Source organism: Danio rerio, chromosome 4 (genome assembly GCF_049306965.1).
Source record: "Danio rerio strain Tuebingen ecotype United States chromosome 4, GRCz12tu, whole genome shotgun sequence".
In the NCBI taxonomy this organism is placed as follows: domain Eukaryota; kingdom Metazoa; phylum Chordata; class Actinopteri; order Cypriniformes; family Danionidae; genus Danio; species Danio rerio.
Genome location: NC_133179.1, coordinates 10,040,701 through 10,067,546, shown reverse-complemented (window position 1 = coordinate 10,067,546; position 26,846 = coordinate 10,040,701). Strand labels below are relative to the sequence as shown.

General features: G+C 33.2%; 1 protein-coding gene across 1 annotated transcript; it reads right to left on the bottom strand.

The window, feature by feature from the left end:
• Positions 1-592: 592 nt before the first annotated feature.
• lmf2b (lipase maturation factor 2b) lies at positions 593-24,934 on the bottom strand. Its single transcript, NM_001142563.1, has 14 exons — positions 24,762-24,934; positions 16,403-16,656; positions 13,726-13,754; positions 12,934-13,127; positions 11,072-11,253; positions 9,021-9,165; positions 8,602-8,736; positions 7,679-7,784; positions 7,450-7,546; positions 6,416-6,598; positions 4,491-4,659; positions 3,973-4,084; positions 3,066-3,174; positions 593-1,283 (listed from the first exon to the last, which is right to left on the bottom strand). The coding sequence occupies exons 1-14, from the start codon at positions 24,853-24,855 to the stop codon at positions 951-953; spliced, it is 2,142 nt and encodes a 713-aa protein (NP_001136035.1). The 5' UTR covers positions 24,856-24,934; the 3' UTR covers positions 593-950.
• Between the last annotated feature and the right edge of the window lie 1,912 nt (positions 24,935-26,846).

The following is a 26,846-nucleotide window of genomic DNA, read 5'->3' as shown; positions in this document are numbered from 1 at the left end:
ATGAAGATACCGAGATAAAAAACTGTGGTTATATAGCGAAATCATCTGATTGGTGAATCAATTGTAAGCTGATGCGAGACCAGCCGTTAACAATCATAAGCATGTGATCTTCTCGAAATTAGTTTATAAATAAACTTCGCTTACAGTTAACCACAAAATTTACTAATAAATAAAAAAGTATCCCAACATAAACTTATGCAGTGTGAATAATAACAATTATATTAACCAACATTAATAAATTCAGCAAAATATAGTTCATCATGCACCAGCAATTGGTAACAATTGAGACAATACATTAATAACAATATATTATAACAATAGATGCATTTCCCACCATATATATATATATATATATATATATATATATATATATATATATATATATATATATATATGCTTATTTTTTTTTGTGAAATTCATCTTGAAATAGTTTTTAAAAGATGTACATTTTCTGAAGTCACTAGCTATTGATGTGTACACTTGCATGAAAACAATTACATTTACATAAATACCCCAATAATGAGAATCTTATTATTGATATATTTATCATGGTTTACACTACGGGGGAAAAAACAACAACTGAGGAATGAAATCATTTAATCAACAACCGTTTAATGAGTTAAATAGCATCAAAAACAAATCAGCATTTGTGCTTTTCGTTGTCATCTTTGGGACGTCCACTGTGTGTGTATCGAATAAAGAAGTGTGTAGCAGGTGACGGCTTAAAAAAATGGACTCGCTTCAAAGCCAATTACATCCAGTAGCACGAGTACCGCTCATCTGACTGAGTGTGTGAGAGACGGATAAAACGGTGTGTGTAGTGGTAAACAAGCAAAACTCAAAGTGTGTAACAGACAGCAAATCCACTCGACCTTAGAAAAAACAAAATGTACACCTGAGAGAGATTCATTTGTCATTGCATTTGGCCGAAAGATGAAGGCACTAGTGGCTCATTTCCTCTTGCGAGGGCTTCTATCTGAGTCCACCTTTTTTTCGTTTGAGTCCTTCTTGCCGGGCCGGCTGGACGCAGACATTGTGTGGCTTTTCTCCACAGTTTCAGATGGCTCTTTGGGCTTCTTGTTCCTGTGATCGGCTGAAGCCGTTCTAGGTTTTTGGCCTCCTGTAAAGCTGGAGAAGATTACTCTGATGAGGAAGATGCTGGCCACAGTGGCTAGCAATGATGATATCACCAGGGCCCCCGAGAGGTGCTTGATGGGGTCCCGAATGAGGATGAGGGTTTGGGATAGTGGCGTGTCGGTGGCTGGCTGAATTGGGAATTTCTCCTGTAAAACAGACAGATGAGTTTCATGCACTTGAAACCAATGTGAAATGTATTGTTGTGATGCACAGCTGCACAATTTAGGATATATAAATTACAATACAATACAATATTACACCCGTTCATTATCCTTCGACTTAAGGTCCACTTATAGTGTGAGACTTTTTTTTTTATGATCCTGGATGATTTTAACATGTCAGACTGCACGAACATGGCTCCCATGTCACACTGTAAGATCTCAGCAGCCTATAATGTTAGACTGAACGACATTGAAGCCGTGCCACACACTAAAGATGTGACATCATCAACCAATGACACTTTCTACTGACACTGTCAGAACTTCATCGGAAGACAAATCAGATCGCAACGGGCATTAAGCGGCTGTCTGTGATCATGTCAAACCAAAGATCAAAGATCACAGATTTTAGCTCAGGATTTCAGGAATTATTTTGGATTTCTGATATTTGTCCCAGATGACAGAATCGTGGCTGAAATCTCAGTGTGAGAATGGCTTGAATCACTTTATTCATCAGAAATGAATGAACCGCCAACTTATCCAGCATATGTTTTACAAAGCGAATATAATAATACATATTTTATTGATATAAAAATAACAATTTTGTATAGAAATCTTAATATACATCATTTCATAGGTTATGACTAGGACCACACAGAATTTGCGCACGCAGAAATCTGCTGATTTTTAGCCCATCATTGAGTCTATGTATTTACTTGTGTAAATGTGTATTTATTCAGTTTTTAAATTTGTTTTACTAATATTATTGCGATATAATAATATTAAAATGTTCATATGATTTATTTACAATACAGTTGTTGGGTAACATGTTCTGTCTTTTATAAGAGATATTATAAGACTTGCTTTGTTTACTTAATACTGCAAGTTGCATTATTTGTTGACTTCATATATTAAGTTTAGTTATGATACTATTAAAATAATTCTGCATAAATCCGCAGATTTTTGCAAAATTCTCTGCACAAATAGCAAAAAAATGTCCGCATATTCTGTCTGGCCCTAGTCATGACAACCTTATTTGCTGTAATGTGCTTTTAAATTTTAAACAGTGTTATAATACATTTTTAAACCTCATTATGAATGATTTAAGAACTCCAAGACTTTGCTTGAATTAAATGTGAAACTGATATGATCATGCTCTAGAAATGAAATATTCTGCATAATATAAATAACAAAAAGTTGTGTAAAAGAGATTATGATTTTCCACAATTCTGAAGACAACATAAATGTAAATGAATAAATAAATAATTTTTAAAAAATTAAAAGATTGACAATCTTATTTGCTTCAATATATTTTATATATTAAATAGTACAAATATATATATTTAAAAAAAATTTAAGGATAGTTCCCTCAAAAGTGAAAATCACATTATTTACTCTTCATGTTATTTGAAACATTTATGAGTTTCTTTCATCTGTTGAACACAAAAGAAGATATTTTAAAGAATGTTGGTTGCTGGCACCTATTGAGTTTCATAATAGGGAAAAAATACTCTGGAAGTCAATGGGTGCCAGCATTCTTCAAAATATCTCCTTTTGTTTTGAACTGAAAAAGAAACTCCGGATTTGAAAAACTGAATGTTGAGTGAATGCTGATCATTTGAATGTTTTAAAAATGGTGAACTATCACTTTAAGAGACAAATGCATTTTAAATGGTTGCTTGTCGCCACCTATTGGGTAATAATGTAACAATTTCTACAACCTTGGTTGAAAGGTGTTTGATTAATTAAAGACTGTGATGAATTGTGTACCTTCAGTCCAGACTCATCTAACAGTCTGTTGAGCTTCGGATCATCAAGATTCACAGCAGGACTAAACTCCTTTTTGTACTGTCGCCTCCACCAAGCCTTCTGATGAGTCCTTCAGAAACGACAAACAGAAGTCCAGTAAAGTTTCTCTTCTGTCGGATTGCTTTAGTAGTTCTTAACAGGTTAAAAGAGAAGAATTTCTATTTTTGCATGGGCTTTTATATGATGCGTTCACTTGGGTCTATAAAAACTGTAGATACTTCAATATAAGACAACTTTATTTATTGCATTTTTACAAACACGTGTTCTTAAACACCAAACGTGAACAGAAGTTTGCTTTGAACATGTCAACTTATACAGTATAATATTTTGGTTCTATTATTCATTTTCTAATAGTAAATGGGATTTTTTTTAAATACGAGTTGACAAATTGACAATTTTATGACATTTAAAAATTATTCAGCATAGTTGTTAGTTATTTTAGGGTGCTTTCACACCTTTCGGAACCTGTCTCGCCTGCAAAGTTAGCACAGTTCATTTGGCATATGTGAATCCAGCAATCGCTCTCGGATCCGCACTAAAACAATCGCTCCGAGATCGCCTGAATGAGGTGGTCTCGGCTTGATTGAAAAACTCTGGAGCGGATCGGTTGAAGTGAGAAAGCGATAGGACTTACAAATGGGATATTTGTCAATGAAAAATATTATTTAAAAATGTATTTATATTAAAAAGTTATTCACATCACAAAAATAAAATTGGCAAGTGATTTAACATAGCCATCAAGTATCCACCCAAATTAACAGTGAAAATTTGTGCATGTCACACATTTCTGACATTCCCACTCAGTTTAGATGCCAATCAATAATGTGGATAATACTATAAATACAGAATTGGGTGTTGTAAAGCTCACTTGTCTTTAACCGGGTCTGTGAAGTGGTAGTGGTAAAGTTTGGCTTTGATCAGAGCCGGTGGCTTCTGACTGAAGGGATACTGCGCTTCATCCACCTGCAGCAGACCAATGACTGCAAAACACAGAAAACAGGCAATCAGCAGCGCACTTCAAAACATCCATCATCATTCATTTAATTGAGGTGCGTTTATTTAACAGTTCTGAAATCCCCCCTGAAGAGATTTTCTATCTTTGGTATGTAACCCTTAACACAACAGGATCTTACTTATGAATGTAAATAAGACTCAATCTGGCGACCTCAGTACTTATCTTGTATGTCTTTATGGTTTTGTTATCATTTGAAAATAAACAAATATCCATGATTTAAAAATGAAAAGCTACTTAGATCTGTCAAAGCATTTATATACTGCTACTCTCTGATGATTTTAAGTGCTTCTTTTATCCTCACTTATACTTTGCTATGACTAAAAGCATCTGTTAAATAAATAAAAATGAAATATAACATTGTTGTCGCTCACCATCTGCTTTGCCCTGTAGGAGGCGCTGGAGGAGGCCTGCAAACCAGGGGTTATGATCATGTCCTTTTTGAGTCGCCTGAAACATCATACTCTCCAGACGCGGCTGATGAGGGCCCGCTACTGGTGGGATGTCATTCACATCTCCGGGTTTATACATGGGGTTCATTTCCTGCAGCAGGAGAAGAGTAAAAGCGTCCACTGAGAATAAACATCAGCCTTTCTGCTGAATGAAAAAACCGTAAACATACACAAATGTTGGGTTTGATGGCTTTTTGGTGTTGGGACAGAGGTAAAGTAAGTGAAAACGCTACAAGAAAAGAGTGATGTTGTTTTTTTTTTAATGCAAAGTGAACGCTTGACTGGCCTGACTGCAGTCCAGGGGTCTTATTTATAAACGTGGCTTATCCACAAATCAAGTGGAAATGCGTGTACGCCACTTTCCATGCAAAAGTTGTGATCTATATATATATATATATATATATATATATATATATATATATATATATATATATATTAAAAAAAACAAAAAAACATAATGGTAGAATATGTGTTAAACATTTATAACTTAAACACTGACTTAATTAAACCATTTGAAATCATTATATGAGCCATAATCATTAATAAATACATTACTATGAATTTACTTTAGGGAGGTTTCTTTTAGACAAATTTTCAAAAATGAGACCCCTGATCTGTGTATTACTGAAAATGTATGGCTTACCATCTGAAGACTTGAGTTACATTAGACTGTAAAACATTAGCATCCTCAACACCCAAACAATTAAACACTAACTAAAAGGAATGTGTAAGTGTTAAATGTGCTGCATGTAATTTTAGCCACTAGAGGGCACATATTCACAACAAACAAGGCATAGTTAGATGATGTTGTGACTTGAGTGTGGTTTTATGGATGTTGTCGTCTTTATTTTATTAAATTAAACACCGGCAAAACCATGTTCATGGATGAGCTAAAATATTGACATCTTTAGCAAAAGCTAAATTATGAGTATGGTATATTGTATTGGTCACTAGTGAAAGTAGTTTATTTCTTTGGATATAAACATTCTTTAAAACATGTGGGATAATGCAAGTACATAAGACATAATATATATATATATATATATATATATATATATATATATATATATATATATATATATATATATATATATATATATATGTATATATATATATATATATATATATATATATATATATATATATATTACAGATATGATTAAAACAAAAAGATAAACCAGCAAATAGGCCCAAAATCCACTTTTATAATTTCCAAAGCAGATATTTGTTTTTCCTTTAAGCATAAATGTACTTAATTTTGTTAAACTTCACAAAAACAAGACTTGATTTCTTGCTTGTTTTTTGGAAATAAAAATGCTGGCAAAGATATTAAAATAATCCAAAAATACCCCACAAATCTTCCGTCAAACACAAAACAAGCGACTTTAAAGAATGTTAGAAACGGGTAACCATTGACATCAATTAAAACGGTTTCCAACATTCTTCAAAACATCTTCTTTTGTGTTCAACAGAAGAAACAAACTTAAATGTTAACAACAAGTGGAGTGCGACTAAAATCACAGAATAAACATTTTTGGGTGAACTAACACTTGATTTTTCGCAGCACATGCAACATTTAACGCAAGTAAGAGCTTTTTTTAAAGGCTTTACTGCGTAGATTAACACTTATAAACTGTATTATATATAGTGGCTATTGTATATTTTGTTATGAAGAAATTCTTACATTTTGTACTCTTAAGCATGCCTCTGTCCCAACATTTTTGGAGCTTTTATTAAAAAATAAGTGTGCTAATGTTTGCATAATATAATATCTTTGGTAAACTCCAGAACTTGAGGCTTGTACTGAAATGTACATCCCAAATATCTGGGGTTGTCCTTCCTCATACCGTCCATGTGAGACCATCGTAGCTGCCCTCTAAAATGATCTCCGGGCGTCCCTCGGTGGAGATCGGTCTGTGCTGGACACCGTACGCCCCGACCAGGTGAAATTTCTCCACCGCCCTGTACAAGTCTAGCACTTTAGGAAACACTGTAGTGGATGACATGCCAGGCAGAGTAGAGTATGGAACCTGAAAAAAGACGCCCAACATTAATTTAACAGGCACCAAACTAAGAGAATAAAAGGGGGATTAAAAGATGAGACGTCACGTGTGTCTGCATTGATTTAATTTTCAAAAGTGGCATCAGTAAAAGAGATCATACTAAAGGCATGTAAAACTCATTTTTTATTGTTTCAAATAAATGTTTAAATAATTATTGTTTAAATAAAATATCAAAATGTGAAGGAAAAAATGCAGTCTTCATACAGCAAAGAATATTGTTTTCAGAGAAACAAGCAAAGATATGATTAAAACAAAAAGATAAACCTGCAAATGGGCCCAAAATCCACTTTTGCAAATTTCCAAGTCAGATATTTGTTTTTCCTTTAGGCATAAATGTACTTAATTTTGTTAAACTTCACAAAAACAAGACTTGATTCCTTCAGTCTGCATCACAAGTAAACAATTCTCCATTTAATAGACGTAAAGCAAATATTATTGGAAACACAAATACTGGCAAAGATATTAAAATCATCCAAAAATACCCCACAAATCTTCTGTTAAACACAAAACAAGCGACTTTAAAGAATGTTAGAAACGGGTAACCATTGACATCAATTAAAACGGTTTCCAACATTCTTCAAAACATCTTCTTTTGTGTTCAACAGAAGAAACAAACTCAAATGTTAACAACAGGTGGAGTGCAACTAAAATCACAGAATAAACATTTTTGGGTGAACCAACACTTCATTTTTGCAGCACATGCAACATTTAACGCAAGTAAGAGCTTTTTTTTAAAGGCTTACCTGCGTAGATTAACACTTATAAATTAATTGATTAGCACATTAGCATTTATTACATCTGTAGGACAGTAAACTCACCACACTGAGGGCAAAGACGGCCACAGCAGCCGCGGTGACGAGCGCCCATTGTATGAGGGACCACAGCTTGCTCACAATGCCTCGAGTGCACAAACACCTGATGAAGGAAACAGAGGAGACATTTTCCTTTGGCTTGCTTTTTTTTTTTTTTTTTTAACAAAATCTCTATTTTTACTTCTTATACTTAAGCACGAAGTCAACCATCATGCACATTACTGATAGGGCTTACTTTAGCATGGCATTCACGGCTTCCCATGTGAACGACAGCACACCGACCCAGATAGTGAGTTCCTGGATGTGCAGGACAAACGCAGCAAATCTCCCATGACTGAAATCTGAAATGGTCAGACATTAAAGGAACGGCAATGAGTAGCTTAGATGCTGATCATTTTTGTGTCATTAAAAACTAAAGTTTAATAGATCAAAATATGCTCGATAAATTAGTTCATAGCAAACAGTTAGTAGAGGTATAATCACACAATATTTTTTGCAATGTAAAAGAATAAATTATTAGAGATTAAAGATTTTATTTCACCCCAATTGTACATTAGATACTAAAATATAAAAGCTGAAATCTATCAAGGGGTAGATAAAATAAATAAATAAATAAATAAATGGTAATTGCAATGCGTTTCCTCTCAGATTTTTTTAAATTATTTTTTTAATGCATGTAGCAATTCTGACTTTTTTTAACTACCAATTTTAACACTTGGGAGAAAGAAAAAAACACATATATTAACTCAAAATTGTGAAATATAAAATTTGTAAAAAATTAAAAATGAAATCTTAATAGTGGAATCAGGTTTCCATAACCTAAATGTGATATTAAATATCAAAAATAAGCTTGTTAAATTCATTACAACATTTAGCATTAAAAGCACATAGTATTAACGCATATTTCATTCACATTTAAGCAGGATTCTGAACTCATCATTGAACATCTAAAAAGAAATAAAATCCACTCATTTTCTAAATACTAAAGTCTTGTGACTTTGAATAGAATCATTGCAACTTCAACAAACCTCCACAAGATCATAACATTTCACTAAATTCCTTTCCATGTTTAATCAAAGATAACATTTGACAATTTATATTTCAAGATACAGAATTCAACAACATATTTCAAGAATCCATAATGCAGGACGCTCTCACCTGTTTTGGCTGACACTCTTTTTTGTTCCCAGTCGATCTGCAGCTGGTAGAGTGTAATGGCACTGTACAGGATGAACGCATACACAGCCAACTCCACCAGAAGAACAAAACCAGAGGCCAGGGTTTGCAGCCAGCCTAACATCAAACAGACGGATAATAAACTCAAAGCAGTTGATGCACTGAAGAAAATGAGTTCTGCAAAATTGCTGAAAACTATTGATATGGGTTGAGTTTAAACAATATTGATATGTGTTGAGTCATAGAGTATTAACTTAATTTGATTTGTTAAAATCAGCCCAAATAAATTGTTTACAACTGCTTAAATGTTTCTGAATCCTGTGTGATCATATGTGTGGTTATAGCAGGGGAGGGAAAAAACAAAAATAAAAAATAAAAAAAGAGCATATTTTGTGTCATACTTCTGGTCTTCTTTTCCTGGCCCTTCCTCTTCTTTGAAGGAGTATTGAAATGATCATCATCCAGCAAAGAGAAGCTGAGGGCGATGCTCAGCAGGTTCAGAAGGCTGCAGTTACCCGTCAGGATATGGAAGAGCTGGAGAAACAGCTGAGAAAATCATAAAAAAATAAATAAAAAAAAGTTAAAAAATAGAAAAAAAAGTTTTATTTTTGTTTTGTTTTTGCAAACATACAAGTTAATCACACAGTCTGTTTGTACATAAAATAATTTTCATTTACACAATTTTTTTGTGTTGTTTTCAGTAATGCACTTCATGTTTTAACTAGCAAATAAGCTTTTTGGGCCAATTTTACATTGTCCTGTTTTTTTGGGGAGTTTGTTGTAGTAATTTGCACTGTGGTTGTATTTGCACTTGAGCCAGCACCTAAGCCTCAAGTGCACCTAAACACGTGCTGCTGCTGATGTGACAGCAAAAGTGATTTGATAAGCTTTAAGTGCTACATTCATAGGAAATAAATTTAATGAGAAGTATGAACTACAAGAAATAAGATGTACATTTCATATACTCAAAAACATAAGTTCAAAGTATTTTTAAGTTTTGTGAAGAAAGTCAACAAATGGGTTAAGCTAAAAGATAATTAGTTATCATGCAGTGTAAAATATGGACTTTATATTTGATAAAAACCTGACCTGCACTTATGAACGCTTCAATATTGCACTTGAAAAGAAATATATATTTTACTCTAAATAAGGAAATTATACATGTTATTATAAAATATACTGGCAACACTTTACAATAAGGTTGTATTACTTAATGCATTTGCTAATATGAACAAACAATGAACAATCTATTGATTACAGTATTTGTTCGAGTTAATTATGTTAACTCATGGTGCATTGACTAAAGTTATCATGCATGAATTTGGATGTTAATGCATTAGTAAATGTTGAACTATAATGCTCAGCATAATTGAGTACACCCCATTTTAAAAATGAATATTTGTATCCATTTCTCAGAGAATTTAGGCAATGTATTTTTGTGCATTTGAACAAAACAAATTTATTAAACAGATATATTTGATGAGTTCAGATGCAAAAACCTGCCATCTGAAATTTCCATCCATTTTTTTCAGCCTCCTTTGTTTATGTCGAGATATTTCACTTTAAAGACTAGGAAAAGGACTTATTATTTGCATTAAATGTGATATTACTGAACCTACAACAGAAAAATTGCAAACAGTATTTAAAGGTTTTTGCATCTGAACTCTTCATTTATTTAAACAACAGTTTTAGAAAGACATATTTAGAAATTGAAAGATAATACAAATAAGATCAAGCAAAATACTGCAAAAAATAATTACAACCTACAAAAGTTAAACAAACGTTTTTTAAATTTCTGTCTTTTTTACATTTACATTTCTTCCCATAATTTTTCCTTTTTTAAATTTGTATTGAATAATTTTCTATAACATATAAATATGAGTGTACTAGTTTTTGGAGTGTTATTGTAAGGTAACTTGTTAGATGAGCTCCAGATTTGGCTTCAGTACTGACTAATCTAATGTACATGCACAAATATAACATTGTATAGCTTCCTATTAAAAATATGAATTTAAAAGAGAGATTTGTTAGGAGTGTACTCGTATATGCTGATCACTGTATGATTATTAAATGCTGTACAAGTATCGTACATAACTAGTTCATGTTAGTAAATACATTTGCTAATATTGATACCTTATTGTAAAGTGTGACCAATATACTTATTCTGTACTTGTTATTTTTGTACTTTTAAACACTGCACTTGAACATCTATAAATGTAGTGATTTTAGTCAATTCATGAATTAATTTTCAATTATAGAAAACACACTGGCAAATGGGTACAACAGAAATTTAAATGACCGTTATAGTAAAATTTCATTTAACTCATTTTCTGTGACAAACTACCATTAAACACTGAATAGGTTTCTACTGTAAATAACATTTTCTACAGCAGGCATGTGGATAATTTTCAATGCAAACCTGCACTCAAACAACAGTGTGTACATAACAAACCTGAACGTAAAAGCCGAACAGTCTGAGGCGGCGAATGGGAGCAAAGAACGTCAGAAGAGGAATGCATATCCCGCTGTGCAACATAACCACCGCTCCTAATTTCAGCAGCCATTCTGGAAGCTGATGGACGTACCAGGCCAAAAGAGTGGGACTCATCTGATCCTCCAAATGATGACTCAATGCTGCAAAAGAAAAGCCTGAGCTTTAAAAACACTGTAATCTACAGATGAGTCAGTTTAGCCCACACAGATGTGCCGTCTGCATCACAGTTCTCGTCTTTTTTAAGCTTTACTTCATGCTAATTTTAGAGATCTATTAAAAGGATTAGTTCACTTTGAGAGTGAAAATGTCTGGTCTATGATGTAGGCTTTTTCACACTAGCGCTTTTGGTGTGCAACTGGGGGGCCGTTTGACATCAGAGTTTGGCTAGTGTGTTTCCTGAAAAGGACCGCTCTGTCGTCCATTTCTTTCTTTATTTGGTGGTAAACAAATCTGTGGAAAACATTCCAGCATTTTCCTCTACATCAATGGTCTCAAACTCAAATTCTGGAGGGCCGCAACTAGATTTGTATAATAAAAAAATTACAAAAATTAAAAAAAAAAGCCAACAAATGTATTTTACCAACGCTACTACCAACACTTTTTACGCCTCTTTTAAATTGCCAGTTTTGCCTGTCCTAAAACTAAATTTTAAATTACACATTTGAACAGGTTTCTACTATCATACTTAAAACCAATGTTCTTGCAGAGAAAACTACTTACAAAGAGATAAAATAGTCTCCACAAGTAAAAAAAAAGAGGTTCCAGAAATAAGACAGAAAAAGAAAAGAAAATGGAGAAAGAACGAAAGAACAAAAAGAAAGAATGATAGAAAGAAAGAAACAAAAAAAAGAATGAAAGAACAAACGAACTAAGAAAAAACATAAGAATGAACAAAGAACAAAAACAACAAAAAAGAAAAGAAACAAAAAAGAAAGAAAAAAGAATGAATGCCAGAACTAAATGCAATAACCAAAAAAAGAACAAAAGAAAGAACGCAATTGCGAAAAACAACAACGAAAGAACACAATAACGAAAGAAAAAAAATGTAATAACAAAAGAATCGCAATAACAAAAAGAGTGAAAGAAAGAACGCAATAAGGAAAAACAACAAGAATGAAAGAAGAAACGCAATAACGAATGAAAGAACAAAAGAATGTAATAACGAAAGAAACGAAAAGAATGAAAGAAAGAATGCAATGAAAGAACGAAAAAGAACAAAAGAACGCAATATCGAAAGAAAGAACACCATAACAAAAGAATGAAAGAACGTAATAACGAAAGAAAGCAATAATGAAAGAAAGAACGCTATAACAAAAGAAACACATTATTGAAAGAGAACGAAAGAAAGAACTAAAGAAAGAACGCAATAATAAAAAAACGCAATAACGAAAGAATGAAAAAAACGAAAGGACTGCAATAAGAAGGAAAGACCGAAAAAAAAGACCGCAATAACAAAACAAAGAATGCTGTAATAAAAGAAACACTAACAAAAGAGAACAAAAGAAAGAACGCAATAACGAAAGAAAGCACACAATAAAACTAAAGAATGAATGCAATAACAAATTAACGTAATAGTGAACAATTGCAGGCACGAATGAATGAACAAACATTATTAGGAGTAAATTATTAGGAATTTCTCATTCTGAAAGTGAACTAATTCTTTACCATTTACTGCAAAACATTCACTAAGAGGTACTAGATAAGCAAACCCTTATACTGATGAGAATTTAGAATAAATAATTTGTGGAAGCGAGTTGCCAGTCATGTGAATAAGAGTAGGCGGAATGAGATGAATAAAACTTTAAAATGGTTTAATATACCTGACAGGTCGTACCACGCAGGGTCTCCAGTGGCCAGTTTGCTCACACCTGTGGAGAAGGTGAGCCGGAAGAAGAGCCAGCGAATCATCCAGAAGGTCAACGAATCGTGGAAAGCGTGACGGGAGTGGCTGCGCAGCAAACCCAGCGGAGCTACAAGCACAGCCAGAAAACCAGCCTCCAGCAGCAGCACATCCCTGTCAGACCACAACACATCACAAACAACTACATTCCACAAGTCTGCATTTTTGACAGTTGCTAGCTTTTTTTATTGTTGTTAGTGTTGATTAGTAACTAGCAGCTGCTAAGTTGAGTGGTTGTCAGAGTTGTTAAAACTTTATTTGTCAATTTACTAAATGATTTGTGGTTGTCAGGTCATTGCCAAGCAGTTGTGGGCTACCTTTAGCACTTGAAGTTATCTTGCAGTTACTAAAAGGTTCATTTGCTTCATGCTGTTGTTTACATGCCTTCTTTTTAATTCCTGTGTTTGGATGTGGCAAGGCATCTTTAATAGTAAACTCTGCTTTTTTAGCCCATTTAATCGTCAGTTCTGTTAGAGAAGTTAAATTTCAGTCCACAAACTGATTAGCAATTTTGTGGACTAATCACTATAAATTTAATGGAGAAGCAATAATTGCAGTACAGTTTGACATCAGCTTTCCTTTTCATATAAAATTCACTTAAGACTTTACACCTCAGAAACTCCAACTGACTTCCAACAACAGAGAACTATAAAGTTACGCCTTTATCAGTTACACTAAACCGCAAGATGCATTTGTAAACAGTGGAACTCACCATTCAGAGTGGAGAAAGTCTCCCCCGACCTATAAAAAGACGACACAAACAATCAGTTATGTTCACACAGAGGCCAAAAGCCTTAGAAGAACCTGACATGGTGGACAACATTTTTAAATGCATAATAGGAGCACAAAAAAATAATAATTGTATATGGTATGTCCAACAGTTCAGTACTCATGCACACAAACAAATATTGTTATTTCATCCAATGAATGTGCAAAACTTAGAGAGTTATTTTATTTAAAATATTTTAACCACTTAAACTCTTCAGCTATTTGGGGATTTCCGCCTGAATTTTGCCTACCCAAATTTAAAAGCTTCCCAAATCTACATAAAGAGGTGTAAATGCAAAAATTTGGTATAATTTTAAAGAGATGACAGCTGTCTGTGCTATCTGGGGCTGCTTATTGATCATGAATGTATTGTTTACATTTCTGCGCCATGGAAACACCACAATTCATTCAACAACTGTTTGGCATATGAATATAATTCAGTAAAAAGAATGCTAGAACTGCATGAGCACCGGCAAGAGCTTTCATTTGAGCTATAACTTGTACATGTGTCATAAAAAAATATGAAAATGAACCAATGTAAAATACCTAGCTCGGGTATCCAAAATACTGTGTATTTAAGTGTAAATAACTTATACAGTAGAATAAAAACCAAAGTGATGCATATGTGCATAAAATATAGATTCTAAACTTTCAAACGACACCACTTACAGGGGTCTGGTGTAACGCTAGCCCTTTAAATCTGAAAGCTAATGTAGATGATGTCACAGACCTGGTACCGGGTCCGCGGAGTTTAAGTCGTTAATAAAAAAAAAAAAATGAATGCAAAACTGATTTTTTTAGTCCAGTGGTCCTCAATCACCGGTACCAGTCCGCGGATCAATTGGTACCGGGCTGCACAAAAAAAAAAAAAAAAAAAATCATATAATTAATTATTAAAGTTTATTTATTATTTATTATTATTATTATTTATTATCCGGGTCTGAACAAACTTTTATTTTGAAAATTGAGCGTATTCTCTCGCTTACATCTCGGTCACTTGAGCGCCCAAATTTCACCCACAAGCAGCAAAATGAGTAAGAAACAGACGTCTTTGGAAAGTTTCTTTGCGTAGGGCAAAAGGCCCGGTGAATGACCCACAAACTGCCAAGGAATGGATCTGCAACCCATGTCAACAAATCAGGAGCATCCACCATGCCTGTGCAAGAAGACCAACTGCTGGAGATAGCAAATGACGGCTGCTTGCACATTGCATTTTTTCTAGAGTTTGCTCAAGTTCGTCATTTCCAATGGAGGTGTGCGGCTTGTGCGCACCCAGTTGAATGAATCCTGCGAGTGCACCGCGAGTCACATAACAAGAGCTGACAGATCAGCTTCAGCTTGTAGGGAATATACACATTTGACATGATCTCAGACAAACACAGAGCACCCAAACACTGCAGTGCTTTGTAATTTTCTCCACAAATAAAGCTTGTATCAGAGCGACAGCAACGTTTTGTCAGCTTGTTATTCTCTGAGAAAACGTTGATGGTCGCTTAGCAACCTACGAACCACCGCACTGCCCCTAGTGGTGCGGTCTACAGTTATAAAAAGGTTGAGGATCAATATTTTAGTCGATTACCCCGGCTATCTCAAACCATGACTTTAAAACTGAGGTTGTGAATAGGGCTGTGTGTGCGCAATATGACAATATATATTGTATAAACCAAAGGGTTTGCATATTATGCTCTCTACTATTCTGTGGTGTCACAAAATAGATTATTTCAGGTAACACTTTTTCATAATTTATATATAAGCACAACATTACATGTCATTACAGGGATGCAGACAGAAACACGAACAACAGCATAGTGAGAAATTTGCAACCTTGAAAGTATAATATTTTGCATTATTGCATTAAGCAATATTTGTTACTATATTGGACTTGTAATAAGCATTAGTTTTTGAAAGGTGTTTTATATTTTATTAATATTTAAACGTCTACCGTTTTAATCAAACATTTGCCCCGAAGCTTTAAATAAAGTGAGAAATATGAAGAACACATGTGAATTTACATGTGGTCAATAAATAAATAAATAAATAATGATATGTTTGTGTATATGCTTCATTCATGACGAGCTTGATCATATCACTCTGCCCAAACAAGGTGTGATTAATCATTGTGTTTAGGCACTCAACAGAAAAAGTTGCGATTGGCTGTAACGTTCATCGCTGTTCACAGAGCAGTGACGCAGACACTGAAGTATGGCTGCGGCTATCACAGTAGATCCATGAGAGTGTATATCGCCTTAACAGTTCAAAAATCCGCAGTGAAAAAGAGAGAGAGAAGCAGAGATGAATTCTATAGCTCTCATTTACTCTATGAGCCACTATTTCATTGCTAGGGGTTGGGTTGTAGTTTGAGTGTCAGTGAAAGACAGTCCCAGCAAACTCAGAAGTTAATTAGCATTATTATTTAATTGAGCTTGCCTCCCTTGCCATAGTAAACTACCACGACATGGCACAAGAGATAAATGACTTTAGTACCTAATAACCGGTTATAATCTATTACCGAACCGATACTGAATAGTCCACAATGAATTTTGACACTCCAAACAAACTGCTAATTTTGTTCTGCTTTTGCATCTCTCTGACAGGAGGGAAAAGGAGGTGATTATGCTCACGTTATAGAGTGAGAGGTAGAGGGCCCACAGGCAGAGGTAGGTGAGACTGTCCCTCAGGGTCCCCAGTAGCACAGCGCCCAGGCTGAGCAGCACTCCCAACAGGCAGATGAGCTCCAGGACCTGCTGGGGCTCCAGACCCAGAGACGGCCCCAGCCACAGCAGCGATGGGGAGGCCTGGAGCTGCTCCAACAGGGGTCGCTGCATCTTCGGCATCTGCAGACGCACTGGAAGAATACCCTCATCTCCATACAAACCTGTACAGAGACACAAAATCTGATTAGACAATGCTCATTATTCAATATTATTCTGCAAGTACTTTTAGAAACATGTAGTACAAACTAATGTTGACGGGTTTATGCTAGTAATGACTTCTGAGATGTTTGATCGATTAACTAGTCATCTAGGCAATCAGACTGGGATGATATGTAGATCTGTACCTTTATTTACAGAAAATATTTTTTAACTAAAAAAAGGGGAAAAAACAAAGTAAAATAAAAAAATTACATAATAATAATAATAATAATAATAATATTTACCAATTTCCTTCTAAATTATTAACAAGGAAAACCCTGAAAGTTAAGATATTTTAATAATAAACACTTATTACATAATAATTACTAAATAATAATGATAATAATAATAATAATAATAATAATAATAAACACAAAATATACCAATATTTGTTATGCAAACAATTTATTACAGTTCCACATATTAATAATAATAATAAAAACAATAATAATTATAATAATGTTAATTGTTTTACTTATTATCATCATTATTATTGTTATAAATTTACTTCCAAAGAAAATTCTAAGTTAAGTTTTAAAAGATTTTAATACTAAACATTACATAAATAATAATAAAATGAATAATAATATTAATAATAATAATATCAACATAAAATATCAATATTTGTTATGCAAACATAACAAATATTGATATTTTGTGTTGATATTGTTATTATTCATATTATTATTCATTTTATTATTATTTATGTAATAATGCTTAGTGTTTTAATTATTATTATTATTATTATTATTTATTAACTTCCAAATTACTTCCAAAGAAAATTCTAAATGATATGTTAAACTATTATTACACAAATAATATTAATATTAATAATAATAATAATATTGGATCATAAACACAAAATATCAATATTTGTTATGTAAACATTTACAGTCGTAAATAATATTAATAATAATTATTATTATATTTATTGTTTGTTAATAATATTAATAATAATAATGTTTATTTTTTACGTTTATTTAGTTAATAAAAAGAAAATAATAATAATAACAACAACAACAACAATAATCATTATTTTTATTATTATTAACAAAAGCAATAAACATTATTATTTATTAATTTACTTCCAAAGAAAATTCTAAGTTTTAAAAGATTTTAATATTAAACATTACATAAATAATAACATTAATAATAATATTATTAATAATAATAATAATAATAATAATAATAATGATGATGATCATCAACAACAAAATATCAATATTTTATGCTAACATTTTATGACAGTTACAAATAACAACAACGTTTATTGTTTTAGTTATTATTATTATTTATTAATTTACTTCCAAATTACTAACAAGGTAAATTTTTATATATTAAGATAATTTAATAATAAACACATTACATAATACAATTAGTAAATAACAACAACATCAACAACACAAAATATATCAATAATTGTTATGCAAACATTTTATTCCAGTTCTACATAATAATAATTATTATTATTATTATTATTTATTGTTTTTATCATTATTATTATTTTTATCTGTTAAAATACTTCCAAACAAAATCTAAATGTTTTAAAAGATAAACAATTATTACATAACAACTCACTAATAATAATAATAATAATAATTTATTACAAACTAAAAAAAAAATCACTATTTGTTATGCAGTTATAAATAATAATAATAATAATAATAATAGTGTTTATTGTTTTGTTATTATTATTATTATTATTATTATTATTATTATTATTATAACTATTTAATATAAAGCATTACTTTATTTTATCAAATTAATAAATATTTTATTTGATGCTTTATTTTTTATATCCCTATTCCCCACAGAGACTGAGAGGGAAGAAAGGAAAAAATAAATAAATTACGATCTATTTCCATGTTTCCTTTTGAAAGTAAAATGAGTTGCAAGCGCTACTACACACATCAACTTGTAAAAATAGAAAGAAAAGAAAAACAGATCATATTTATTGTGCAAATGTGCTGATTGAAAACACAGTACCATGCTGTCGATGGTGACAGACAGGTCCCTCAAGGTCTGCAGCTAATAATGCGCTGTGTTTTCTCAATGCTTGTAAAAACCACAAAAGCTTCAAGCCGCATGTAAACATTCATTCAACAAAACAACACAGGCACGCACTGCCATGACAATCAGCAAAACACAAACCCGTCCTGTGACTTTAACGCCTCCAAACGAGTAGAGACATTCTCAGCTTTATGCAAAACGGCCGTACAATTCTGCTTCAGGCTAATAGCGAACAGTACAGAACAACAGACTTGTCATACATCATAGATAGAGAGAGAGCAGGAAAAAGACAATATAGAACCATTGCGGAGTGCGTTTACATGCACTCTTAACCCGATTATGCAGCCAATAATGCATGTGGTCATGTAAATGTGCTCACCGGTTTTCCTTCATCCGACTGAGGTCAAACATAGCTTAAGCATGAACTGACTGTCACAGATGCTAGGTAAAATAGATGGTACAAAATGTATGAACATGTTTTCTGTGCTTTGCACCCAAAGAATTATAAATAAGTCCACATTAGGAAAAAAAATGGTACACTAAGGTGTTGATTATTATATTATTAATTAGTTATCAAGACTGTCACACACAGACGGCAGTCACGAATTTGCTCTGGGTGGGGAAAATTAAATAATACATATACATTTCATATCGCAGCCTCTTGCGATTAGCTAATTGCAACGTTTCAAAAAGTGATTGCGATTCAATTTCGATGAATCGCACAGCCTTACTATAAAAAAACAATTCGTTACTCCTATATTCATTCCGTTCATTATTCCTCATTAATATACAGATTTAAAACCGGTTTGAAATCAGACACAGGAATTTTACATTCTCTTATCTTCAACTGTAAGGGCTTTCTTAGCTGCTTTATCTGCACGTTCATTTCCAATGAATCCCATATTTTCAATACAATTCACCTTTATTTTTACAGCGCTTTTACAAGGTAAAATGTGTGAAAGCAGCTTCATAATGAAGATTATAGTAAATTGAAACAGCGTAGTAAAGTTTTCAGTGTTTAAGTTCAGTTTAGCTCAGTTCAGTGTGGTTAATAATCCCTACTGAGAGTCCAAACACTGAAGAGCAAATCTATCGATGCTCAGCTCTACAGATCCCGAACCGTGCAAGCCAGTGGCGACAGCGACGAGGAAAAAACGTCACCAATTGGCGAAAGTGAAGAATTAAAAAAAACATCCAGCAGAAATATAATATCCAAGTCTTTTGTCTTTAAAAAGTCCACTTTTTATAATATACCAGGGGCTCACTGTAATGTTAGTTTGTGTAATTTATACTTCAGTCATTAATATATTCATTTAAATGATCCAATTTATTAATAACACAGAGTTTTGAAGGTTATTTAGTGTATTCTGACCAACAGCGATCCTCTGATTAGCCATTCCAGAGGTATCTGTAGGTCAAACTAAACAAACTGTGCATCTAATTTGACTTTGCTTTCAGGCTATATGTAAATACAAACACTTATTCTAGGAGATAACAGTCTTGTTAAAGCTTACGCTGTCCATCTGTGCTATACTGTAGTTTTGCCAGTTTCAGACTGTTGAATGATTTTTTTCTGGCGTGATTATATATCCACAATGGTATAGGGGTGGTCAAATGTATATTTGCACTATCTATTATTTTAATTATTAGCATTATTATTAAAATACAAATAAGAGTGAACTATTTCTCAGTATTAATGGGCTGACCACCCTATATATCTTTTTTTTCACGTCCTTCCAAGGGTCAAAAGTTAATTAGGAGGGTCATAACCCCCTCAAACCACCCTGCATATATCATAGGAAAGGTGTAACAAAAAGAAATGAGTAGGTTTTAAAACCTTGACCTTTCCAAACTGCAAACCTTGAAACCAGTTATCGTGTCTAATCTGCACTCTCAGTAAAATGATGCATGAGTTATCAGCTTACTATGTGCATGTAAACGTTCTCGCTGACAAATTCACTTTAATGCGACCCAAGGACTGCGGCTGGCAAAGGTTGCAAGTGTTGCACATCCACATTTTTTGGCATGCAGGCCACAGCCAGAGTGAGAGTAAAGCAGGCTGGCTTGCGTTAGAGAACAGGCCGTGTATTGTGCCGGTGCCAACAAATGACTCACGGTTGCTCTCTGTTGTTCAGTTTGGAGAAAGACCCGGTTCTGCTACAAACGTCTCCACAACACACCACCTTAGAGGACTAATTTCCATGTGTAATCAAGCAAAGACATGAAGTTGGGGTAGGAAAGAACTAAGGAGTCAACACCTTGAACGTGCTTTTTACACAGTTGAGCAACAAACAAACCAGCCCAGCTCATCAAACGGGAAGAGAGCTATTATTTACTCATTATTTACTTCCCTTTCCTGTTGGCAACACACAGTGAGTGGATTCAGCAGCATTCAGCTCTTTGTGATTCAGACTAAATCATATCCTCGTTCTTTGAAGAGCTAGACAGTATGTGAGTTAGGGCTGCGCGATATTGGAAATAACAAACATTCCAATATATTTTTATTTTGCGATATAAATACAATTTCACCAGATGACTTAATTTCTCTATTTGGAAAGAATGTATAATGTTAGATCAATTGGGAGGATTCAGCAGTGGGAGTGCATCTCCATAAAATCTAATAAACAATCTAAAACATTTTTGGGGTCCCTCGACTAGGCATGGGAAAATGGCCATTTTCAAGGTATACCGTGGTTTGGAAAAGTCAAGATTTTAATCCGTCAAAATTTTCTGCAATACCGTTCCTAAAGTATGTGTAAGATTTTTTTTATTTACATTTTTTTTTTGTTTTGTTTTTAGAACAACAATATCTCCAGCAGAAAAGGTTTTAACAAATGAAGACCGCAGACGTGTAGCATGACCGGTTTACTGCTTCAAAATATTTTAAATGTTTCTCAAAATAAAATATATTGTGTTCAAAAGGGAAAAGGTTTTGTTTTGTTTTTTGTTTTAGGGCAGTAATCACAATACCGTGAAACCATGCCATTTCATACCAGTCAACATAGAGATGTGAAAATAAGGGATATGCCCACCATAATAAGGGATTTTTTTAATTACATTTTGCTGCGGCTTATTTAAAATAAGCCGAATCAACACAATTCTAGAAGTTTTTTTTTTTTTTGGGGGGGGCAACTTAATTGTTTAAAGTTCAATCTATGTATTTTTTTTAAATCAATCAAATGAACTTCATTGACTTGTGTTGGGACAATATGAAGGAAATGTGAGGAACCCAGCGTTTTTTACAAAGTACAAATAAAGCAAAACATCAAAACATTGTTTACATTTATACATTTTCAAATGGAAAGAACCAAATAAATAAAAGCATAACATTAAAATGTATTTACATAAAAATATTTAGTTATTGGAGGGTCAATAATAAACAAAGACATGTATAATGTTCAAAACACAAAACAGAATGGCGCAGTACAATAGTTTATAAATATTGCTGTACGTCTTTTTATTTTACTTAGAAAACAAAAGTCAATGTTTGTTTTGTCCACAAAAACAAACAAACAAAAGCTCAAATGTTACCTGCAAATAGGGCTGTGCAATGTGGGGAAAATATCTAATTGCGGTATTTATTTCTTTTTTAAATAAAATGATTGGTTAAGCTTCAGCTCAATCACACTCCTCATGTGGTGGTTTTTAAGGTGCTGGCTGTTGTATTTCCTCATGCTGGCAATGAATTTCACAATTCTGTGAAAGCTCTAATAAATGACCTGTTTTTGTTTGGTGTATGTGACTTTGAAGCTAAAATAATCCCATATTACCGACGTGCTGTTTTTAAAATATATATATTATTTGTCTATTAATTCTTCTGAAGCAGTGGATGCAATTATCCCCCTCGCCTGCACTTTTCGGCTGTTTTTTTTATTTGTGGGTGTTCTGCATAGTTCTGTTGCACTATTCCGATTGGCCAGAACAAAAGTGTGCTCACTCAGTTGGCTAGTAAGACTGTCACACGGACAACAGTCATGCATTTGCTCAGGGTGGGGGAAAAAAAAAAAAAAAAATATATATATATATATATTTTTTTTTTTCATATCGCAGCCTCTTGCGATTAGCTAATTGCAACATTTAGATTAATTGCACAGCCCTACTTGCAAAAATATGTTTTAAACAAAGTTATTAGATGACAGAGTGACTACTGTGGCACTTTAAAGTTGGTTTTATATTGACACATTCGTTTAGTGCAGGGGTGCCCAAAGTGTATTATAAAGGGTCAAAGTCCAAGCTTGATTGAGAGCTGTGAGCCAAAAGTAAATTAAGCAAACTCTACTACGTTAAAGTTGCCACGGGCAATTTCCTGATTTATTTATCATTTAAAAAATAATATTATCATAATATTTAAAAAAAAACTAATTGACAAAAAATACTTTAACAGTATTTACCAATGCATTCTATTAAAAAAATGTATATTATTTTAATGAACTTATTACAGTAAAACCAAAAGCAAAACTCCATTTATAAAACAATGGAGTTCAATGCTGAATACACAGCAGGTACATTTTACCGTTTGCTTTTTTGTAGCTCAGCAATAAAGCTAACAAACAAAAGGTTACATTGAAACAGAAATGACAACCTTTGTTGAAGGCATTTCCCAACCCTTCCCAATCATTTTCCCTCTGGCAGGCCAAATCAAAAGGATACAAATAGGCAACTTTTGGCATGTAAGAAAGACTTCAAAACAACATTAGCAGCATTTCATTGACCTAGTCATTTGCTGCTAATAGGATTTCCCTATTTAGAATGTGCAAAAATACTTTTCTGAAATGATATGATCAAGGAGAAAGTCCTAACACACAAATATAAAACCAAACTTTACCCCAATAGCCACAATGCATCTTTAATGCACATTTAATTCTGGACAAACGTTAAACATTTGTGTTTGTGGCCAAACCAAAATCTGAGAGTACTAAGAAATATTAACAGAAGCAAAACATACAATAACTCACTAGCTGAGAGAACATAACCCAGATAGGGGTAAAGTTGGTTTTATATTTGAGCATTCGTTTAGGGACATGTTCTTTATATTGTTTACCATGGTACTTTGAATATTGGGTCTGAAATCACATGCAAGTGTGACTTCAAAACATTAGCACTATTCATTTGACTGTGATCAATGTACTTTGATAGTCTTTCCTGCTAATATGATTTCCTAATTTAGAATGTGCAAATAACACTTTTCTAAAATTATATGATCAAGGAGAAAGTTTTAATGAGCGACTATAAAACCAAACTTTACCCCAATTGGCACAATGCATCTTTAATGAACATTTCATTTTGGACAAATGTTAAACATCGGTGTTTGTGGCCAAACCAAAATCTGAGAGTACTAAGAAACATTTCCTAACACAATACAAACAATAACTCACTAGCTGACAGTCCATAATCCAGCACTTGGAAATGCATAGCAAGAGTATGAGTCACAATGGTTAGAGATGAAAGCCAATTTAAAAAAATAAATAAATATATATATATATGAGGAGGTTCTCTAACTTTGATGTTGCATGAGCTTATTGGCACATTAAAAGGGCCATTCTGTGGGGTCAATAGTTAAAAAAAGAGAGGCTAAAGTAATGCTCCAAACATATGGCATTTTAGTGACAAAAGCTCTACAGGCCCCTGAATGCTCATGGTCACTCAGTGCGCAGTCAGCACTAACTGGCGGGGCTCCCAAACATCAGCACATGTGGAGGAACTCGCTGCTGTTTTATTCATACAGAGATGCAATCATTTAGTAAGCTTTAACTTCAGAAACTCTACGTGAAATATTAAAATTCAGTGCGCAGCGGATTTCTGCAGAGATGCGGTTTGTGCACGAGCTTCTTTAAAAGTTTGAACCGAATCTGCTCTTAAAATGGCACGTTTTTTGCGCAGGAGCAAAGGCGATTCGCGTCAACTAATGAATGAATCAGTTGAATTCTGATTTGTTTTCGCTCACATTCCTCCATACAGTTCAAGATCAAGTGTAAACGCAACCATTCATTAGCGCCGCGCCCAAAAATCCAGCACAGCCGCCAAACATCCACCTTCCGAGACAGAGAAACTTCCCTACCTGGTATCTGGACGTAGACGGATGCGAAAGCACACGCGTAAATGAGCGCGATGCTGCTCAGGAACCATTTTCTGGGCGTTTTGATTTCCCCCATGTTTGAGGCTTGCTGGAGGGATGAGGTGTCACTTTGTTTCGGCTGATTCGAGCGCTAATGCTCATTGGAAAAATGAAGTGGAATCGGAGGGGTGGAGTTTGAATTAGTGATGGAAGCTCGACTCACTTCCGCAAATCGGTTCATTTGAACAAGCTGTTCGGTTCTTTTACACAGTGACGTAATCACGTGATTCTTGACATTCCAGCGAAAAAAAAATGCTATTTTACATTTTAAAATATACAGAGCGTCAGGCCATTTAATATCACAACATAGTTTTTATGTACACGGATAAAGCTGCATATTTTAATAGAAATGTTTTATCAAATTTGTATGTACACATTTTTATATAATTTACAAAATCTATTCATGTAAACAATTCTACCATGTATGAAAGCGTGTTAATGTTTACTGAATACAAACTAGATGTCTTTTCCCCCACGCAGTTCTGAGTAGCTCTCCTGACTGAGAAGTGTCAGATATGCAATTATTAAATAAATAAATAAATATTAAATTATACACGAGTTTACGTTTTGCAATAACAAATAAATTAAAAATCTGTTAAAACTACGAGGTTCCCCTCAGAATTGCATTTACCTGCATGTTTGCTGATATAAAAGATATGAACTTGAACGTTTTGAGATGCATTGACATTTTTGTAAATAGCCTACTTTTATTAAGCCGTATTCAGTTTCGAAAAGAAAACCTTTAATACGAACTTAAATTGATAAAAAAATAAAGAAATAAATAAATCTGGTGACTTTGTTAGAGATTTGGTCCAGTTTGAAAATGAATCATTTGTATGAAGCCGTTCAATCGATTCAAAGACTCGATTAAAAAAAGATTTGTTCATTTGAATTTGTGGCACATGGATGTACGTTACAACATAATCTCGAAAGCGGAACAATGCAACAGTTTAAACTACAATATTTTAGTTGTAATCAAACCTACTATGTTTGGTCAAGCTTTTGATCAAATCTGAAGGTTCATATTGAAAATTCAATCCAGGCTGCTTCTGAAATGCTTACTCTTAAGTAGCTTGTTTAGTAACCGAACAAGCATGGACGCATACGAGTAGAAATAAGCCTAACAAATTTGATATGTAATATGCAAAACGTCAATGCAATATGAAAAACGGCTATGTATTCCATTTATATATGTGTATGTTTCAATTCACAAACTTCATGACATGCAAACATTGGCACACAAATGAGTCTATAACATTTACATTTGCCATTTCCAACCACATCTATAACATGTGAATTACATATATGGACTATAAACACATTGAGAACTTTAAACAAATATTACTGTAAAGACAATAACTAAACCATATTGGCAATAGAGTTATCGTATTGAGGTTTGAAGTTTTATTGTGATGCATTGTTGGTGATTGGATGCATGTTGGCCTGATTGGACCGCTTTACATGGACTTAGAAAAAATAAGACCTGCTTACAACTATTTAACAGCATTTTTGTGAATTTAAACAAAATATAATACACAAAATAAATTTGATGTACAAGCAGAAATGTTAGCAAAATTATTAATATAAATTAAACTAATTAATATAAATATAAATAACGTTAATATAAATTAAACGTTATTAGTCCTTAATGCATCGACTAGCCTTACACTTGTAGGATTACATTTTTTATAACATTGTTAAATACATTTTGAAATATAATAATGGCAAAGCAATAGGCAAAATAAGTAAAATGGAAATGTTTTTTACATTTACATTGTTGAAGACATAAGTGCAAAGATTCGTGCAAAACGAAAAGGAAATTCTGTAACTTGCATTTGCCATTCTCACTCAGTTTCAATATGCAAGTTACATAATTTATTGCTTAATAGGTTGCTAAATTAAATTGAAAAGTATTTAAAAAATATTTGTGAGCTAAAATTACTGCTTTTGTGATATGTCAACTTACTATATGGCTATTCATGTATATGACTATTGCTGAAAAACACAAACCTTGTAAAACTGGACTTG

Bases quoted from the DNA above. Each gene is read 5' to 3' on its own strand.
- lmf2b (NM_001142563.1), bottom strand. From the start codon at position 24,855: ATGGGGGAAATCAAAACGCCCAGAAAATGGTTCCTGAGCAGCATCGCG. The intron at 16,657-24,761 runs GTAGGGAAGTTT...GTCTCTGTACAG, and splicing joins CGTCTACGTCCAGATACCAG to GTTTGTATGGAGATGAGGGT. The intron at 4,660-6,415 runs GTATGAGGAAGG...CTCCTGCTGCAG, and splicing joins ACGATGGTCTCACATGGACG to GAAATGAACCCCATGTATAA.